Source organism: Salvelinus alpinus, chromosome 4 (assembly GCF_045679555.1).
Source record: "Salvelinus alpinus chromosome 4, SLU_Salpinus.1, whole genome shotgun sequence".
NCBI classification, from domain to species: Eukaryota; Metazoa; Chordata; class Actinopteri; order Salmoniformes; family Salmonidae; genus Salvelinus; species Salvelinus alpinus.
Genome location: NC_092089.1, coordinates 2,818,531 through 2,838,504, shown reverse-complemented (window position 1 = coordinate 2,838,504; position 19,974 = coordinate 2,818,531). Strand labels below are relative to the sequence as shown.

At 47.3% G+C, this 19,974-nt stretch overlaps 2 protein-coding genes across 5 annotated transcripts; both read right to left on the bottom strand.

Moving 5' to 3' along the window:
• Positions 1 to 27: 27 nt before the first annotated feature.
• On the bottom strand, positions 28 to 13,567 carry LOC139572749 (zinc finger protein 687a-like). Of its 3 annotated transcripts, none has more exons than XM_071395496.1 (11): positions 13,430 to 13,567; positions 10,450 to 12,583; positions 9,637 to 9,892; positions 8,665 to 8,906; positions 8,335 to 8,519; positions 5,056 to 5,232; positions 3,818 to 3,980; positions 3,416 to 3,667; positions 2,705 to 2,817; positions 2,466 to 2,559; positions 28 to 2,362 (listed from the first exon to the last, which is right to left on the bottom strand). In XM_071395496.1, the coding sequence occupies exons 2-11, from the start codon at positions 12,565 to 12,567 to the stop codon at positions 1,703 to 1,705; spliced, it is 4,260 nt and encodes a 1,419-aa protein (XP_071251597.1). In that variant the 5' UTR covers positions 12,568 to 12,583; positions 13,430 to 13,567; the 3' UTR covers positions 28 to 1,702. The 3 variants fall into 3 exon arrangements, 2 of the variants coding, with proteins under 2 accessions (XP_071251597.1, XP_071251598.1); XM_071395497.1 differs by lacking the exon at positions 13,430 to 13,567 and adding an exon at positions 12,807 to 13,191; XR_011674475.1 differs by lacking the exons at positions 28 to 2,362; positions 2,466 to 2,559 and adding an exon at positions 2,908 to 3,266 and having other exon boundaries at positions 2,702 to 2,817.
• A 401-nt stretch (positions 13,568 to 13,968) lies between these two features.
• LOC139572754 (26S proteasome non-ATPase regulatory subunit 4-like) lies at positions 13,969 to 17,926 on the bottom strand. Of its 2 annotated transcripts, none has more exons than XM_071395503.1 (10): positions 17,787 to 17,926; positions 16,207 to 16,347; positions 15,943 to 16,057; positions 15,773 to 15,859; positions 15,615 to 15,683; positions 15,308 to 15,523; positions 15,043 to 15,151; positions 14,711 to 14,842; positions 14,560 to 14,624; positions 13,969 to 14,440 (listed from the first exon to the last, which is right to left on the bottom strand). In XM_071395503.1, the coding sequence occupies exons 1-10, from the start codon at positions 17,810 to 17,812 to the stop codon at positions 14,264 to 14,266; spliced, it is 1,137 nt and encodes a 378-aa protein (XP_071251604.1). In that variant the 5' UTR covers positions 17,813 to 17,926; the 3' UTR covers positions 13,969 to 14,263. The 2 variants fall into 2 exon arrangements, with proteins under 2 accessions (XP_071251604.1, XP_071251605.1); XM_071395504.1 differs by having other exon boundaries at positions 14,560 to 14,621.
• Between the last annotated feature and the right edge of the window lie 2,048 nt (positions 17,927 to 19,974).

Below are 19,974 nucleotides of genomic sequence, written 5' to 3'. Positions count from 1 at the left end.
GCTCAAATGAGACTCAGAATATAATAATCACTTTATCTCTTGGTATTTTATTAGAAATGCTCTACGCAAGAAAGAAAACATAGAATTGGGTTACAGGGGGAAAGAGGGCTGTGTTAACATTGTAATCTCTGAAGAAACTCTAGCTGGAGACACACACACAATACCTTTATCAAAACAGTAGAAGATATAACACCGCTGATTGGGTGACTAATCTTTAAGTTAAAAAAGTTTTTTTTTTTTTTTACTGTAGTTCAACACGCTTTACATGCTTTTCTTTAGCATACAATCACTGTCCTCAACCCCTCACACCTCTCCTCCAGGACCCTCCCTCCCTCTCAGAGAGAGAGAGGATAGCTGTCTAGTACTCATATTTACATGGTTATGGTTCAGTTGTGGTCAAGTACAACCACACTTTAGTAATGGAAGGGTCCAACCCAACCCCTCCAGGTTATACAGGGTCATCTTGAGATGGGATGTTTCCTGATTCATCTGGAATTCCTGATGTTACAAGGCCGGATCAACAGGAATACTCTGCCTGTCTCTGTGGAGCCAATCTCATCCCTGATCATACTATATGGTTAGACGGACGGGGATGAGAATGGAGAACATTCAAGAGACAAAGCCAATCCAGAGCTTACAATGAAAAACAAATACCTGCACATACACAACCCCTTAAATCAAAGCCTATGAACAAACTATAAGAAAATCAATGCAACAGTGAGAATGAGAACTGGGACGGGCTCTACACAGAGAAAGACGGGCTCTACACAGAGAAAGACGGGCTCTACACAGCGAAAGACGGGCTCTACACAGAGAAAGACGGGCTCTACACAGAGAAAGACGGGCTCTACACAGAGAAAGACGGGCTCTACACAGAGAAAGCCCAGTGGTGGCTGTCACCAATCCACTGTGAGATTCTGTGCTTGGATAAACCATAGAAAACTGAAACATTCAAATCAATAAGCAAATCACCCCCCCATGTTGACTAGTCTCTTCCAACACCAGTCACATTCCCTGTTGATGACGGACAACAGAACCCTAATAGAACTCAGCTGTAGACTGACTGGTGGTTAACTGTCATTTTAAAAAGTACACTTCTGAATGGAAGTGTTATTTGGTAATATAACCTGTAATAATGCGTTTAATAACTCATTTACAGCCAAAGGAGGTTGGTGGCACCTCAACTGGGGAGGATGAGCTCGTGGTAATGGCTGGAGTGGAATCAGTGGAATGGTATCAACTACATGGAAACCATGTGTTTAATGCCATTCCATTTGCTCCGTTCCAGCCATTATTATGAGCCGTCCTCCCCTCAGCAGCCTCCACTGTTTACAACTCAGTGAGATGTTAATACTACCTCAGTTTAGACAGGTACAGCACCTGAGGTACTGCGTCCAGAATCATTCAGACAAACACACACAGGTTATGGCTGCCATATGACAAATGTGCCAGAAAATTAAATAAGAAAGAATTGAATGAAAACAACGGTTATCACAATGTGCTTGTGTGTTGGATAAGTGATGACAGGAACACACTGCTGAAGAACGCTTTACAGTGAAGAGCTTTCCTTCCCATACCTCCTCTCTCTTACTAAAATATCTGCAGTTTATAGTACTCGCTCACCCTCCTTCCCTCCAAAATATTATCTCCTCTCTGTCTCTCTCCTCCTTCTCTACCTTCCCCTCCCTCTCTCTTTTTTCTCTCAGACAGGTTTGTCTGTCTTGCGTGCGGTGATGAAGGCCATGCCGTGAGTCCTGAAGTGTGTGTTCAGATCCGAAACCTTCTCAAAGCGTTTCCCACACACCTTACACCCCACCCTGCCCTCCCCGTCCTCCCCCAGCGGTGTGGGGGGGTGAGACGAGGACGAGGGAGACCCCGGCAGGGAACCCCCTCTGGGACTCCCGTCACCGTGGTTGCCGAGCGATGATGTCAGGAAGCGGTCGTTATGGCCGTGACGGCTGTGGTTGTCAGGGGGCGTGTCTCGAACCCTGTGGCTGATGAAGCGGTGGCGGGAGAGGGAGGGGGCGGAGGCAAAGCAGGCTCCACACTGTAGACACTGCAGGCTGACTCCTCCCCCCAGGGCCTCGGAGCGGTGCTGGGGGATGTGGTCCAGGAAGACGGCGCGGTCCTCGGTGGTGAAGCCACACGGAGCACAGTGGAACCCAGACTCTGGCTGGGGAGGGGGGGCCGAGGAGGTGACGCGAGGTCTCTTAGCAGGGATGATGCCCTCGGTCACATCGTCCTCTTCTTCCTCAGTCTTCAACCCTCCTCCTCCGTCTTCCTCAGCTGAAACAGTGAACGGAGGGTTGGAGCCTCCGTCCTGCTCCGAGGAACTGTCGGCCCCTTCTGCACCCCTCCCTCGCTGACAGACAGAGAGAATTAGAGTTAATGACATTTAGCATTAATAACCGGTCTTCCTATATAAAGGCTTCAGTCGGTAGTTGTGAGAGAAAGTGGAACTGTACCTTTGTGTCCAGAGCTGACATGCCGTGTCTCAGCTGGACATGTCTCTCCAACACCAGTCTACTGCTGAACGTCCTCTTACCCTCACTACACAACCTACACACACAAACACACGTTAGGGTTTAGTGTAGGGGTTAAGGTGAGATACAGCTGTTGTAGGGTAGTATAGGGGTTAGCGTGTAGTGTGCATACTTAGTAGCAGTGGATGACTCATTTAGACTCTGACTGTGTGCATACTCACCGGCAGTGGAAGGCTCGTTTGATGCCCTTGTGTTTGACTCTGATGTGGCGTCTGAGGCTGGACGTAGAGGAGAAGGAGTTCTCACACAGACTACACGGGAACTTCTTCAGGATCTACACAAAACACAGGCACCTTACAGTGAACAGTCCCCTCAGCTTCCCTAGTTTAAAAACAGAAAGGCTACTAAAGACAATGATGCTTACTGAGAAAAACGGCTGAAAATCTGTTCTTCAAAGAAAAAAAAAGAGGGCAAACTTTCCTGGATCCCTCCACTTCATGTGAGAGGTGACTGTGCGCCAGAACTTTAGAGATATACATGATATGACTTTATAACCTATATGATCGGGCCCAATCCCAACTTGAGAAACACCTGGGGAGCTCAAAGTTGAGCATAAATAAACTCTGATCGTATTTTGATGGAAGAACGTAAGTGACGTATTAAGCATAACTTTTCTCAAGTGAGGATTGGGCCTGTGGTGATTAGGTGATTCGTTTAAGGGCCAGTTAGGGATTAATTTTGGGCGGGACTGGGCCCGTGGGCCGGCAGTAGAGTAGGCCTGACCTAGAGGGTCAGAAGATACAATGGATCACTGATCAGTTAGAACCGATTCAGAATCAATCTACTGTACTGCACATCAAACAGTATATCACTACTGCATGAAACATTTAACTGTCTTTATGTGTAATCTATGTGCAGTCTGTGTTCCTGACCTTGCCATGCTGCTCGGCCATATGGGTAATGTAGTCCTCTCTGTCAGCGTAGCGGGCATGGCAGGGAGCACAGCTCCACCCTGGACTTGTCTTACTGCTCTCTCCATCCCTCTCTTCCTCCTCTTCCCTTCCCCACTCCTCTCCGTCAGAGCTCTCCGTCTTCACCGAGCTCCGCACCCGGGGGGGAGGAGCAGGGGAGGGCGCCATGGCAACGGGAACTTCCTGTTTGACCGCAGGGCCTCTGTGAGTAGTCTGAGCGAGGGAAGGGGGAGGAGAATAGAGAAAGGAACACAGCAGATAGGGAGATGGAGGAAAGTTAAGCTACATATCATATCAACAGAACTGACTGACCCAAACCCAGTCTGGAGAAGGACTGTGTGAGAGGGGAACCCATAGATGTACCTTGATGTGCTCCAGCATGGAACTTCTCTGCGCGTAGAGCTTGGGGCACTCAGGACACTTGAACACGTGCACCTTCTGCTTGACTAGGTGGGTGTCAAAGTGGACGTACAGCAGTGGCTTTTGGGTAAATACCGTGTCACACATCACACACTTGTAGATCATCCTGTATGGAAGGAGTGAAGGGTATAAGCTTCAATGCCATACAACACTCCTTCCGTGGCCTCCAACTGCTCTTAAACACTAGTAAAACTAAATGCATGTTCTTCAAGCAATCGCTGCCCGCACCCGCCCGCCTAGCATCACTACTCTGGACGGTTCTGACTTAGAATACGTGGACAACTACAAATACCTAGGTGTCTGGCTAGACTGTCAACTCTCCTTCCCAAACATACTCTCGTAAAACTGACTATCCTACCAATCCTCGACTTCGGTGATGTCATTTACAAAATAGCCTCCAACACTCTACTCAGCAAACTGGATGCAGTCTATCACAAGCGCCTTATACCACCCACCACTGCGACCTGTATGCTCTCGTTGGCTGGCCCTCGCTACATATTCATCGCCAGACCCACTGGCTCCAGGTCATCTATAAGTCTTTGCTAGGTAAAGCCCCGCCTTATCTCAGCTCACTGATCACCATAACACCCACCCGTAGCACGCGCTCCAGCAGGTATATCTCACTGGTCATCCCCAAAGCCAACACCTCCGTTGGCTGCCTTTCCTTACAGTTCTCTGCTGCCAGTGACTGGAACAAATTGCAAAAATTGCTGAAGTTGGAGACTTATATCTCCCTCACTAACTTTAAGCACCAGCTATCTGAGCAGCATACCGATCGCTGCAGCTGTACACAGCCCATCTATAAATAGCCCATCCAACAACCTACCTCATCCCCATATTGTTTTTATTTACTTTTTTTGCACACAAGTAATTCTACTTGCACATCTATCACTCCAGTGTTAATTTGCTAAATTGTAATAACTTCGCTACTATGGCCTATTTATTGCCTTACCTCCTTACTCCATTTGCACACACTGTATATAGACTTTTTCTATTGTGTTATTGACTCGGTTTGTTTATTCCATGTGTAACTTTGTGTTTGTTGTTTGTGTCGCACTGCTTTGCTTTATCTTGGCCAGGTCGCAGTTGTAAATGAGAACTTGTTCTCAACTGGCCTACCTGGTTAAATAAAGGTGAAATAAAAAAATCTGAGACCACAACCAGTGTGTGTGTGTACATACTTGGCCTGTCCTCCAGTGAGTGTGGGGTGCTGGGTGTTGATGTGGCTCTGGGCGCTGGGGGAGGACTTGAAGGCCATCGGGCAGCTGGGACACTTATGGAACACCTCACAGTGGGCCGTCTGGATATGGGACTTGACCGAGTTTAACCCTCCAAACACCACCTGACAACTAGAACACCTGCAGACAGAGAGAAATATCATTGTAGATGTTGTCCCTAAACACTGATTCAGGGTCAGATATTTATTCATCCTCCTAATGGTTAAAGCATGGGTTGGTGGTAGGGCTGTTGCGGTGACCATATTACCGACACACTGGCAGTCACGAGTCATGACCACAGTAAAATTCCACGTAATTGTTGAGTCATGGTAATCTCCTCTTATGCACTCTGGACTTGTGTTAGTAGTACTCAAGTCGCTAACTACCATCAGGTCCTAATGGCCTGGTACTCAGGGCTCTATTGTCCCCCCATTAGGTCCTAATGGCCTGTTACCCAGGGTTCTACTGTCCCCCCATTAGGTCCTAATGGCCTGTTACCCAGGGTCTACTGTCCCCCCATTAGGTCCTAATGGCCTGGTATTTAGGACTCTACTGTCCCTCCATTAGGTCCTAATGGCCTGGTATTTAGGACTCTACTGTCCCTCCATTTGGTCCTAATGGCCTGTTACCCAAGGCTCTACTGTCCCTCCATTAGGTCCTAATGGCCTGGTACTCAGGGCTCTATTGTCCCCCCATCAGGTCCTAATGGCCTGTTACCCAGGGCTCTACTGTCCCTCCATTAGGTCCTAATGGCCTGGTATTTAGGACTCTACGGTCCCTCCATTAGGTCCTAATGGCCTGGTACTCAGGGCTCTATTGTCCCCCCATTAGGTCCTAATGGCCTGTTACCCAGGGTTCTACTGTCCCCCCATTAGGTTCTAATGGCCTGGTACTCAGGGCTCTATTGTCCCCCCATCAGGTCCTAATGGCCTGGTACTCAGGGCTCTATTGTCCCCCCATCAGGTCCTAATGGCCTGGTACTCAGGGCTCTATTGTCCCCCCATTAGGTCCTAATGGCCTGGTACTCAGGGCTCTATTGTCCCCCCATCAGGTCCTAATGGCCTGGTACTCAGGGCTCTATTGTCCCCCCATCAGGTCCTAATGGCCTGGTACTCAGGGCTCCATCGTCCCTCTAACCACTCTGACATCAATGGAAAATATAATCAAACACTAATCATCAAAACAGTAGGACTATCGTACTTTTAAAACTCACTGTGATAAACAATTTGAAGAAAGAAGTTCAACAGCAGGTTGAACCAGTGCAAAATATGGTCGTTGTGGATGTTGTTTCAAAGCCTAACAACGAAATGGACAGCGCTTTCTAAGGTTATACAATACATAGCATACAGCATATTATGCACGGTAGAAAAACATAAAACAAAACTGATTTAAGATGTCTTTGGTACATAATTGGTCTAGCCTATACTCCAAAATGAAATGAATTCTAGTAATGTCCTTTCAGTGTGGGCTGTATTATTATGGATAGTGGATGGACTGGTTACCTTATGCTACGCTCCAACATTTCTATCCATGAGTCTGGGAGAGAACCTATAGGCCCTAAGTGATGCTGTTGCGTCATTTATCGTGCAGGGCAGCTTACAGTGAATTTGATTTTGAATAGCCTAGTAATAGGGCATTTTTTATATTTTCATAATTAATTGGGTGACACATTACCTTTAGCTATACAGAATATCTCACTACCATGCGTTTCCATCTCCTCCCCCCTCTCCAGACGGAGCACGCCTGTAGGGGCAGCCGGACGGAGCACGCCTGTAGGGGCAGCCGGACGGAGCACGCCTGTAGGGGCAGCCGGACGGAGCACGCCTGTAGGGGCAGCCGGACGGAGCACGCCTGTAGGGGCAGCCGGACGGAGCACGCCTGTAGGGGCAGTCGGACGGAGCACGCCTGTAGGGGCAGTCGGACGGAGCACGCCTGTAGGGGCAGTCGGACGGAGCACGCCTGTAGGGGCAGTCGGACGGAGCACGCCTGTAGGGGCAGTCGGACGGAGCACGCCTGTAGGGGCAGTCGGACGGAGCACGCCTGTAGGGCAGCCGGAGCAGGACTGTAGGGCAGCCGGAACATGCCTGTAGGGCAGCCAGAACATGCCTGTAGGGCAGCCAGAACATGCCTGCATTGCAGCCAGAACATGCCTGTAGGGCAGCCAGAACATGCCTGTAGGGCAGCCAGAACATGCCTGTAGGGCAGCCAGAACATGCCTGTAGGGCAGCCAGAACATGCCTGTAGGGCAGCCAGAACAGCCAGAACATGCTCCTGTGTGGAGTGAAATAAGTGTTATATTTATTTCTCAGCTGCTCATATTAAGCACATGCTCTGCTATAAAACCCAAGTAGCCTACAAAACGGACCTGCGGGAAAGTGCACAGCCTCCATTCACTATTGGAGTGCACACAGATGACATGTCTTTTTCCCCTGCCCCTGTGAAAATGAGCCATTCTAAATCAAAATAAATTGTACATATTAGTAAAGAGAATATTAAATTGAGAATAGTCTGATGGGTGAAAATATGATCACTTGATGAGAGAACAGCTGTGCAGCCCGAGGCAAGGAACAGAGCGCAAGCTTTTTTTGCTACCTTTCTCAAATCATCAATAGCCTATAGTCACACCATGCAGCCCATATGTTTGGATTTCTAAGACATGTTTGTATCATTCACAACTAAATTTCTCAAATAACTCAAAATCTAGAATATAGGACCCGTTTCAAATTATCACTTTTATGCTCAACATAGCTACTTCATACGCGAACACACTCTGTAATGGGATTTATTCCCCCCAGCTAAGTTAAATTATACTGTTCTTACTATAAAATCATAAAATAAAAGGCATATATTGTCAGCTAAATGCTAAATTAACAAGCCTACAGCCTATGGCATAGCCAGATAACATAGGCCTACAGTAGCCCAACTCAAATGTTATTCTTCTGAAATACATTTTCTTCATATCAAAATGTTTTAGACCTGACTAAAATAAATAATACATTTATTGTGATGGTGTACATTACATACATTACATAGATGTATTATACTTGTTTATATATTGACGTTCCAAAGGTGCACATGTTTACGTTAATTAACGGTCAAACTCCTTGAGACCGGCAGACTTTTGCAAAATTTCATGACCGCTACAGCCCTATTTGGTGGTAAGGTAATCTGATCCTAGATCAGTGTCTACGGGAGTAACTAGGTTTGTTTCAACCACAGAGGGAGTGAGGGGTGAAAGGTCACCTGTATCCGATGCGTCGTGTGAAATGGAGACAGGCCTCCTCCAAATGGGATTGAAAGGCTGGCTGCTTGGCCACACCCCCACACTCTGGGCAGACGTAGGGGGGGCGGGGGTTGTGGATGCGAGCGTGAGCAGAGGCACTGCAGCCGTTAGGAAGGAGCATGGGAGGAGAACACTCCGTACAGGACTGGAGGGAGAGAGACAGATGGGGAAAGGAGGGTGCACACGTCAGTAAGGCAGGTACTCCTAAAGCCATGAAACAAGCTATTACATACAGTGTCTAGACTGAAAAAGTTCTGTGGATTTTTGAACACACACACTGCTCTACTCACAGTGTTAAGGGCTGGTTTGACCTCTTGGAAGTGGGCAGCCACCTCAGCCTTGCTGCAGAACTGCACCTTACACTCAGGACACTTGTTATTGGTGTACAGCACCGGCTCTGTCGCCTTCTTACTGATGATTGGCTGCTGCAGCTGGGGGGCGGGGCTCAGGGTTGCCAGGGTCACTGCTGAAGTCACAGCCGGAGCAGAGGACGCTGGGACAGAGGAGGTGGAGAGGGAGGGAGAGAGCATGCCTGAAGGAGGCATAGAGAGAGACGTTGAGATAGATGGGGGAATATAGATAAGGGATGATAGATGGGGGAATATAGGGGAAGGGGAGTGAAAGAGAGTGAGAGGAAAAGAGAGGTGGGGTAGATAAGTACTGATAAACAGCGCTGCACTAGTATTCATAAAGCGTCTCAGAGTAGGAGTGCTGATCTAGGATCAGGTCCCCCCGGTTATATAATATTCATCATGATCTCAAAGTCAAATCTGATCCTAGATCAGCACTGCTACTCTGAGATGCTTTACAGTGCATTCAGAAAGTATTCAGACCACTTGACTTTTTCCACATTTTGTTACGTTACAGCCTTATTCTAAAATTGATTAGGCATTATTTCCCCCCCTCATCAATCTACACACAATACCCCATAATGACGAGGTGAAAAAAGGTTTTTAGAAATAATTGCAAATAATTATGTAATCGCTGCCAAAGGTGCTTCGACAAAGTAAAGGGTCTGAATACTTATGTAAATGTGATATTTCATTATTTTCTTTTTTATACATTTGCAAACATTTTTACTTTGTCATTATGGGGTATTGTGTGTAGATTGAGGCGTAAAAACTATTTAATCCATTTTAGAATAAGGCTGTAAACTAAAAAAAAATTGGGAAAAAGTCAAGGGGTCTGAATACTTTCCAAATGCACTGTATGTATACAGTCCTAGGTGAGATATGAAGGTAATAGCACACAGTCTCTCTCACCGATGGGAGTGGTGTCCTGTTGGCCTATCATCTGCTCTACACTGACAGGTCTCATGACCAGGTGGGAACACTGCATGACCAGTCCCCTCTCCTTGTGTTCCCTGGCGTGGAGCAGCAGGCTGCACTTGTTGAAGAATGCCAGCCGCTTGGCACAGTGGTTACAGGTCACCTCGATCCTCAGGGACCGCCGGTCGTAGTGGCGGGCCAGGCTGCGCTCCAGGGCAAACGCATCGCCACACTCCAGACAGCGGTAGCCCTGCGACGCAAAGGAAGAACAACATGAATACGATACCTATGTCGATGACATGTCTCTAGATACAATGCATATTCATTGGTCTTGTATGTATTGGCTGGCGCAATCAAATTTTCCCTTTGGGGATTAATATGTGCCCTTGAGCGAGGCACTTAACCCCAATTTGCTCCAGGGGTGCCGTAGTACTATGGCTGACCCTGTAAAACAACACATTTCACTGCACCTATCTGGTGTGTGACCATAAAAAAAACACAACATAAACAAGAGCGATTTATTGGTCTACTGAACACAAGGTCTTACAGAAATTGGACGTCCGCTTTTACCCCAACCACTACTAGTGCAATATTGAATCCATGCTGATATAAACCCATCAAACTCAACTCTGGACCTCAAAGCCAGTTCCACTGCTTTGTTTCATTGTTTCCCTCTAATGAGGGACTGATTTAGACCTGGGACACCAGGTGGGTGCAATTCATTATCAGGTAGAACAGAAAAGCAGCAGGCTCCGGACCTCATGGGGTAAGAGTTGAATACCCCTGATATAGACCTAGGTCTGTTACCTGTGCAGGCAGAGGCAGGTCCCACTCCGGTGGTAGTGGTGTACAGAGGTCTGGTCTGTAGCTGGGCAGCAGGTTCTTGCTGTTGAGGATCTTGTTGAAGGCCTCCACCAGACTGGACTGGCTCCTGGAGATAATGGCTCCTGTACTGTTCACTATGGAGGCTGGTCTACTGCCCCCCTGAGGGGTGAGGAGGGGGGAGTGGGACACAGACACACCCCCATTCAGGGTCTTCTGGCCCAGGCTGCGCACACCGGCCCCCCCTGGACTGAATCTGGGGGAGGAGGAAGAGGCGGGAGAGACAGAGGGGAGGGCTGCTGACTTGGTGATGCTGACAGCCGTAGCCGACACTTTGGGCTTGTTGCTGTCGGCGGCCATCTTGTTTTGGGCCTTGCTGGCGGCCATCAACATGGCGGTACTTGCATCCTGGAGTGTAGACACAGGCAGGAGGCTGCCACCCTTTGACTTCTGCTGAGGAGGCTGCTGAGATGCCACCCTCTTGGGCCGGCTGAGGACCTTACGACCCCCCGGGGAGGGTTTGGAGCCATCTGCGCCTTTTGAGGGGGTCCCCCCCGCTCCTTTGGATGCTACTCGCGTCACTGTCCTGGTGATGCTGCCTGTAGGGGTCTTGACTGTTTTGATTCGGACTTTGAGTGGGCGAACGGGGGCTGTTGGTGTTGTCGTAGAATTGGCCGGAGCCGTCTCCGTGTCTCCTGTTTGTCTTCCATCCACAACCTCCATCTTCTCACTGTTGTCTGACCTGCACCCCAGGCTAGGCTCACTCTCCATGGGCTCCTCTCCCCCTCTAGCCCCCTGTGGAGTTGATGCTGAGGTTGGTGCAGGGCTGGAGCTCCTCTTGGACACAGTGGACATAGCAGAACCTGTCTGGTCAGGCGGGGGGCTTTCTGGTGAGTCCCTCTCCTCGATCACATGTTCCGGGTTTCTTTCCTCCATCACTGGGCTAGAGATGGGTCTGGGGTTACTGAGGGCGGCAGCCAGCCAGGACTGACGGGCCTGGGGCTGGGCAGGAGGAGGGGAGGGAGACCTGGGGGTGGAGGGTACTTCATCTGGAGGGGGGGGTTTAGAGCTGGAGGATGTCTGAGAGATGGAGGGAGGGGGTTTGGAGGAGAGAGGAGGAGGGCAAGAGAGGAGAGGAGGAGAGGAGGGAGTTGGGGAGCTGAACAGCTCTGAAGAGGACACTTGGCGGTGTCTGCGTGGAAATTTGGGAGGGGAGCACATGGGAGAATCTGGGCTCTCTTGGATCACTAGCGGGCTTCCCAAATCCGGTTCAGAGTCGTCCTCATCTGAGTCCATGATGCGCCTCACCCCCACTCTCAGGCTTCCATTGGAGGGAGGGGGGGGGGGAAGAGGCCCGGGAGGGCACAGAGTGTCCTCACTCAGCATGGAGGGAGGAGAGAGGTGTGGGTTGACAGAGAGTGAGGATGACGATGATGATGAGGAGGATGTGGAGGTTATAGGACCAGCAGAGGTATGAGAGGAGAGAGGTTTCCGTCTGTTGAGAATATTAACTGTATGTTTGGTTGTGCAGGCCGACCCCCCTGCGCCTCCAATGCTGCCCCCTCCTTCACTCGCAGTAGGAGGGGAGCAGGTTGACCAGAGCTCCCCGTTGGCATGGCCCAACGCCTGGCCCAGCCCCTGGCCTCTCACACTGGGCTCCAGCGTGACTGTGGACCCCTCAAACCCATTCTGGAGGAGAGGTTCTGAGGAGACCAGACCAGGCATCCTAGGAGCCAGTTGTGAATTCAGCAGGCACCCCTTGACTCCCATCCCAGTCTCCACCTCAGGGTCTGTCCCACTGCCCCCAGGGCTGTCCCCATCCTCTTCATCTGACCCCTCAGTCTCTTCATAGGAGTCAGGCCTCACCCTGTTCTTAACAATCACACTGACCACTGGAGGCTCACTTTGGGAGTTGGGAGGGGAGTCAGTGGGGCTGGAAGGTCTTGGCGAGGGACCCCCGGCCCCCGACACGCTGCCCCCGACCTTCCCTGACCCCTCCCCACCCTCTTCCGGCGCAGACTGGATGGCCTCTTTGGCATCGATGTCTGGAATGTCGAAGGCTGCCAACAAGTCGTCGAAATCTGGGGTTTTCATGTCCCCCATTCCCGGATTACAAAACCTGCAGAATGGACACACAGGAGAGAGAAATAAACACTGTTGTCCCCAACCCAACCAAAGCCTGAGGCAGGACCGAATACTATGAATCTTGATAATTCATGACAAACGTAGATGTGACTTCCTGTTTTGAACGTGCATCATCATAATGTTGAATTGCAATGTTGAATAGCCTATATTTCAGGTAGCTATGTAAGTAAATTACTAGAACCCAATAAGCCTCAAACCTGGCAAACTTGTTGAATGAGTTAGCAGTTAGAAGCAACCACTCTTTTTGGAAGTTAGAAACTTTTTTTAAAGTTCAAGTTCCCCTACTGCCCTCGTGTGAACTGGCCACTGAGCTAATGTTAGCAAGTTAGTACAGCAAAGGCAGCTAGCAAGACCGATAGCTAGGCCTAGTTTTCAGACAGCGTTTTTCCCCCCTTGTTGCACATGCTTCATGCAGTGCAACTGTACTAGCTAGCTAGCTATTCTCGCTGAGTTTGCGAGAACACAAAATGTGGATATTTTATCGTTATCAGACAGAATGTGTATTTAGCTATGTAGCTAACTACCACACGGAGCTGTCAACCACCTCGGCACACATACACTAACTAGTTACGTTCCCTTCTAGCATTGCGCCGATCAGCTAGCGTAGCTAACATTACTTAGCTAGCTAGAATTTTCTACGTCGTCGTCGTCAACGTAAGGAAGCCTTTTAACGCCTGCCTTTCAGGTATTTAAACCATACAATTGGAAATTATTTAAGGACATTCATTTGAATAAGTGGTTTATACGGGTATGTGACAAGCAGAAATGTATATCTAGTTTTAATGGAGTTTTAAATGTGAAGGAAATGTGGTTTGTTTACCTGGCTCTTCGGTTCCCGACTTTCCTTTTTGACGCATGAGTTGTTCGTCACCAGAAACGACGGGGGAGATAGGTCCTGCCAGGTTCATAACGTGTCAACTTTGGAAGCTGATGTGTATGCAATTTGCCAGCAGTTTTCCACACTCCTGACGTACATACGTGTTATATTGTAATGTTCTTGCTGTTCTTGCTCTGGCGAGTGTTGGCTATCATTTCCTGAAAATGGCAGTGGTACAATCAAATAACCTTTATGGCACAATGTCCTCCAAAGCCAAGGGCATGCTTTTGTTGCATTTGTGGTGTTGCAGGGACAAAATTTAGACAATGCATCTTGTGTTTCACAAAGCATGGCTTTTCAGAAAGACCTAGTTAAACATTGATTTTATTACAAACTATCCCTGTGTATCTGACATTTTTATACTAAAAGTCAAGTCCATATTCCACCACATCTGTTGTGTAGTCATCAATCCCCTCTTTGGAAGGAGTATGTGTACAGCATGTCAACATTGGCACAAAATTCCACAACAACCAGCCGAGGTGTTCTCTTGAATTATGTAAATGTATTTATTATCAGCACATAAATGTACACTTACTGAATGTGCTTGGGTTGATATAAGGTCCCACTTAAAAAAAGAAGAAGTTTGTACTAAAGGCAACATGCATCATTAACCTTGACACAACAAAGATAAAGAAAGCCCTGTTCAACTGTTTGAGTATGGCGATACAAAAAAACCTAGAGGTCATTTGAGGTTACATTTTGCACAACTATTATATTAAAGGAGCCATTGACAACAGGTCAACGCCAGGGTATCTATTATGTTTACTGTGTAAATGTTCATTTCTTCTTCTCATCATCTTTGTCTTTCTTGCTGTCAGGTTTGGATCCTGTCTGTGAGGCCAGCGAGCCCATGGCATTCCGGATGGCCTCGTTGTTGGGGTCGACACCCGGTAGGTTCTCCAGGACACTCTGGAGGAACTCTGGGTCCTGCATCACATCATAGTCCTCCTCATCCTGCAGAGAGAGATTAACATACGCTAGAAAAACAAGAGCCTTTGAGCATGTGTAACAAGCAGGTATGTCCGCTACACATGTACACTTTCATCTCAGTGGTGTGTGAGAGTTGGCCGTACCTTAGCACCCTCTGAGTCTACAGGGGCTCCTGTGTCCATGTCCATTGACTCTGCACCAAACTCTGCTGGGTAGGATAGGACAGATGTTACAGACTGACTGTGCCATGTTATAACTGGCTATGGCTGGTTATAACAGGTGTATGTCACTGACCTCCACCCTGCATGGACATCTGTAGGGCGTAGGCAATCTGCTCGTCCTCTGTCATGCGGCTGAAGTCGGGCATAGCGGGCGTGGCCGTGTCAGCCTGGGGGACTGACATCTTCAGCAGAGCTTCGTCTGACTCTGGAACAGGAGGAGGTTAACAGTTTAGTCCCCCATATGCAGTGCCTCCCTCCAGGGAAGATCCAAGTATAGAGAAGGGAGAGAGATAATGGTGTATGGGCATTGGTTGGTTGCCAGTTATAGATGAGTGATTAGTTTGTAGGTGGAGGGTTATAGTTATGTGTACAGGGTGTAGATGGAGAGTTGTGTATTTGTCTCACCGTCAGCGGTAGGCGAGGGAACCCCGGCCTCAGCAGCAGACACCACTGCTGCCCTGCGAGTCTCATCCTCCTGCCTCTGTCTCTGCTCCTCCATAGATACCCTCAGAGCCTGGAGAAGGCACAAAGTGCAGAAAAGGTTCAAAGGAGGAAGATTGTAGCATACGATAATAATCATCCAAAAAAGAGGCAATGAGAGAGAGAACTAGAAAGCGTAAAAACAAGAGTGAGAGAGAATGATCAACCCATCTAGTCCTCCCTCTCTCACCAGTGCCAGCTCTGGGTCTGCACTGGGGTCCACTCCAAACTCAAAGTCACTGGACCCCAGGCCCAGCATGGCTCCTCCCTCCCCAGCAAGGATAGGAGAGGACAGCAGGGCATCAGCCAGACTGGGGCCTGGAGGCACTGTCACAAGGTGGGACCCTGCTCCTTCCTTCCCATTCAGAGTGTTGATGAAGGCCGTCAGCTTTTCTGTGTTCACCTCCTGGAGACCAAAAGGAGTTTATATAAGGGAGACAGTCATGGCTATAAAGAAATAATGAGACCAGATAAATATTAGGTAAGATATTTGGTACCTCCTCTCCAAAGTTAATGATGTCCACACTGACTTTCTCTTTCTTTAGACGCTTTGCCATTTTCACCAGCTAGAGAGAATGTGACAGGAAATTATGTCAGAGGGGACATGCATGCAGTTATCAACACACGCCACACACTGCATTAATAGAACACTCACATCCTTCTCGTTGTCCTCCACTGGGCTGCCCACAAAGGCAATTATACGCATCTTGTGGTTCTTCCCCTGTCTGTGCTTCAGAGCCAACTGGGAGAGGAGAGGACACAGGGTTCAGTGTCGTGACATACAATAAGATGAAGTTTTATTGTATTATTGTGTAGTATACATACATGTGCCACTCTGATGCCTGTGCAGAAGCTGATGTTTCCACGGGGCTGGACAGCGTGCAGTTTAGAGAGTATCCTCCCCGCGTCTGCAGTCAACGTGGTCAGCACCTCACAGTTACTGCGCAGAGAACAATAGTTACTACACATTTCTTACACTCAATCACTAAAAATAATCACAAGTATCCAGGCATCCTGTAATATCTAAATGATGAATGTTTAAATTTTTTGTTGCGACCATGGGACAAGCACAAAGACACAGCTCCTTACTTGGCCATGGTGATGAGGCCCACATTGTTCTCGGGGTTGCTGCGCGTCTTGGAGTGACACACAATGTTGACAGCATCTTGCTGGGCCTGAAGTCTGGTGGGGAGGAAGTCTCCATTCCTCATATACTCACTGTTGTCCACACTGAGGCGCACAGACAACACAGTACATACATACGTTACACAGTGTAGCATGTAGGCCAGGCAGGGGCAACTCCAGTCCTCAGGGGCCAGAGTTGTGTCACACCTTTCCCCCTCCATCCCTATCAAACACAGCTGATTTAAACTAATTGCATTCTAAACTGAAGATCATGATTAGTTGATTATTGGAGTCAGGTGTGTTAGCTGGAGCAAAAGTGTGACACCAACTAGGCTCCCGAGGACTGGAGTTGCCCATCCCTGATGTAGGCCCACTAGAGCAGGGTTTCCCAAACTCGGTCCTGGGGCCCCTCCTTGTGTGCACATTTAGGTTTTTGCCCTAACACTACACAGCTGATTCAAACCACCAAAGCTTGATGAGTTCATCATTTGAATCAGCTGTGTAGTGCTAGGGCAAAAAAACTAAACGTGCACCAGGCCTGAGTTTGGGAAATCCTGTATTAGAGCACAGTGACAAGGTGGATGGTATTATATCTATCTTTAGAACAGTGTTGCATAAATTAGTTCATGCTGCCATTTGTATGTTTTTGGGCACACAGACCAAATTCACATAGAAATGTGAGTTATGTAATTCTCATTGAAAGCAAGTATTTTACGTTTGGTTTTGTACACCAGCTTCAACACAACTGAAAATACACTTTGTGGTTATGGAAAAGATATTTCGCAGTGGTTTAGATGGTACAATGATGCTCTACACTATACTTGCTTTTTTTGTCACAAACAAATATAACTGTTAGAATTTTATCAACCAGGAAATGGCGGAACCATTTCTGCAACGTGCATCTAAGTGTGCCCTTTAACTGGCAACAGTAACATTCTGCCAAACGTTTTCCCCAACCAGGACTCTCCATTTTACCCCCTTCTCCCATACTACTGCTAATCCCTAGACAGACTGATGGTAGGGGACATATTGAAGTGCCTAACTTGCGAATGTTGTCGATGTTGACATAGGAAGCTCTTATCCAGAGCAGCTTACAGTAGGCAGAAACAAAGACTGAGGTAATCGTTTACCGAAACTTATGTTTAAACCACTGCCTTGTTAACCAAATAACAAAGAATACTAGCTAACTAACGATAACAGTTTAGGGATGTAATGATTGCTACATTGGCAAAATCCATCACGACCTTACTTGAAACAACTTATCGGCGAACATCTTGCTAGCTAACTAAACTGCTCTAAATTCTCTGAAGTGTTTTATTGCAATCATAACCGTTGCATGTCATAGCGAAGCTAGCATTAGCAAGCCAAAAATGACTCAGGAAAATGGATAGGTTGCTAGCCGGACGTGTTTACATAACTCATGTTAGCGGCCATTTCATGATAAAAATTTTAAAAAAAGACGCCGGTTCACATTAAACTAAACAAATTCTTCCTCTTAGTTTAAAGAATAATACATATGACAATTTATTTTTCCTTTCCCTTACCAGACCATAGTACTTTCGAGCCCCATCTTGGAATCTTTTTGTTGCCGTCTACGTCACCAGAACTGATGGTCGATGGGAAATGCAGATTTTCCAAAATACCTGCGCAAATATTTGTTGACAATGACTTACACGTACACCACAGGAGAATGGTGGCACCTTAATTGGGGAGGACGGGCTGATGGTAATGGCTGGAGCAGAATTAGTGGAATGGTATCAAATACATCAAACCATGTAGTAATTCAGTAATTAGTGTAAGTAACTCATTGTGGAACCAATACCACCCTCTCATGTGCCCTTCCTTCCTTTCCAGCCATTATGAGTAGCCTCCACTGACATACGTTATGGACCAAGAGTGACTGCAATCCACATTTTGGTTTGGTTTACTGAGCAGGGAAGCTGAGCAGGGTTATCAGGGTCAAAGGTCAAAACATTCAAAAGAGCACAACTTGAGGGCCATGGTTGGAAATAACATTAACCAGGAATACATTATGAGCTTTTTACAAAGAGGGTGGGTTAGGGAGAAAAGTAGTGAACGCAAGAACACCTAATATTACATTTTTGGGGCCCTGCTTAAGGCCTTCTTTGCCTCTCCTGCAAACAAAAACCTAAAAGTCAATATACTGTAAAATGCCATGTCAAGGCATAGGCGGAAATCCCAGGGGGGACGGGGGGGACACGACCCCCCCATCCTGGGAAAAATATGATTTGTCCCCCCCAATCTATCACTGTAAACATAACTATGTAATTTCAATAATATTAATAATACGCAATGAAAGCAGTTGTGCTGATTATAGACACTTAATAGCGCCTTTTTAAGTTTCAAAAGATTGCGACCACCCCGCCCTTTGCCTCACAATGGTTTGATCCACTGCCAGTTCTTTAGCTGGCAAGGTAATAGAGGGTTCGTATCTACTGTCCGAAAGGCACATGTACGTAACTGACGTGAGGTTAATCCAGTCAATCGCGCCATAGCAATGTTTAAATTTTTATGTTGGCAGGGTTCACACACTAGCTGAATTTGCAGAGCTAGCGCGCAAACTAAAGCAAACATTAACAAGCTAGCTAGTACCTATTCCATTAATGTGGCGTCGTCAAAGATGGAATCTTTGCTATCGTTAGTTTATTCCAAGATCAGCATGCAGCTGTAGTGCTTCAAAGTCCCTGTGATAAGGTTAGCGATAAACTGAAGTCCAAACTGAACAGAACTACACTCTCTTATACCATTGTCTTAAATATATTTAATGGTCTCGTTGCAAAAGCTAAATTGTCGCTAGTGAACTTTTTAAAATTTATTTTATTTCACCTTTTTTTTTTTTTTTTTTGATTATAGCAAACACCACAGAAACGGAATTGGTGCTCGCTAGCTTTACAAATTCAGCTATTGTTGGAAGCCAGCCAATATGAAACAAACTATATTAAAATTAGAAAAGGTTGTAGCATATGTTGTGTAAATGTGTGTGTGTGCAGCTAGACCGGCCAGCCAGCCAGCCAGGTAGAAAAATGGCAGAAAAAAGTAAAAAGACGGACATCAGAGTATTTTTCAGTACACCAAAACGCAAAGTAAGAACTCTAGTAGCCTAATATCTCAAAGACGAGTTGATAAAATGTTCATAAGAAAGAAGTGAAATGCTAATGGAATGTTTCACAATGATGTCATTAGGCAGAGCAGGCAACAGATGGCAGAGCAGGCAACAGATGGCACACAGACAGCAGAGCTGGGGACAGATAGGCAGGGACAGGGAGTCTCAGGTAAGTTTGTTGAGTCTTTGTTTGGCAACATTATGAAAGGTTCTCAATTTTTTTAACTTGTAAAATAGGGACATAATTGGAAAATGCCATGGATACCCCCGCTCTCAACTTAAACTGATGACTAAACTAAGATTTGTTTATGGCAGTGGTATTGCTGTTGTGATTAATTGTGTAGTTTTGGGTACCGGTAGTTAGGAGTACGGCAAACACCTTATTTCTTTTCTAGGAGACAGACTGAGTCAGTGAGGGTGGTGAAAGGGAAAGAGCCAGGGAGAGAGACTTCAGAGAACAATGTCACAGCCACGGCAGGACCAGGTGTCACCCTTGTTGCCAGCAGCACCAGTATAGGGGACAGTGGCACAGCATTGTCCAGTTACCTCAGTGATGGCACAAAACCATATCAGCCACACCCACAATTTTTGAACCGCAAACTCTTGCC

Coding starts and splice junctions, on each gene's coding strand:
- LOC139572754 (XM_071395503.1), bottom strand. CDS start 17,812: ATGGGGCTCGAAAGTACTATGGTCTG. Junction 15,152..15,307: donor CAGACCCAGAGCTGGCACTG/GTGAGAGAGGGA, acceptor TGCCTTCTCCAG/GCTCTGAGGGTATCTATGGA. Junction 14,625..14,710: donor GATGTCCATGCAGGGTGGAG/GTCAGTGACATA, acceptor TATCCTACCCAG/CAGAGTTTGGTGCAGAGTCA.
- LOC139572749 (XM_071395496.1), bottom strand. CDS start 12,567: ATGGGGGACATGAAAACCCCAGATTTCGACGACTTGTTGGCAGCCTTC. Junction 8,907..9,636: donor ACAGGACACCACTCCCATCG/GTGAGAGAGACT, acceptor TGCCTCCTTCAG/GCATGCTCTCTCCCTCCCTC. Junction 5,233..8,334: donor ACACGACGCATCGGATACAG/GTGACCTTTCAC, acceptor CTCTGTCTGCAG/GTGTTCTAGTTGTCAGGTGG.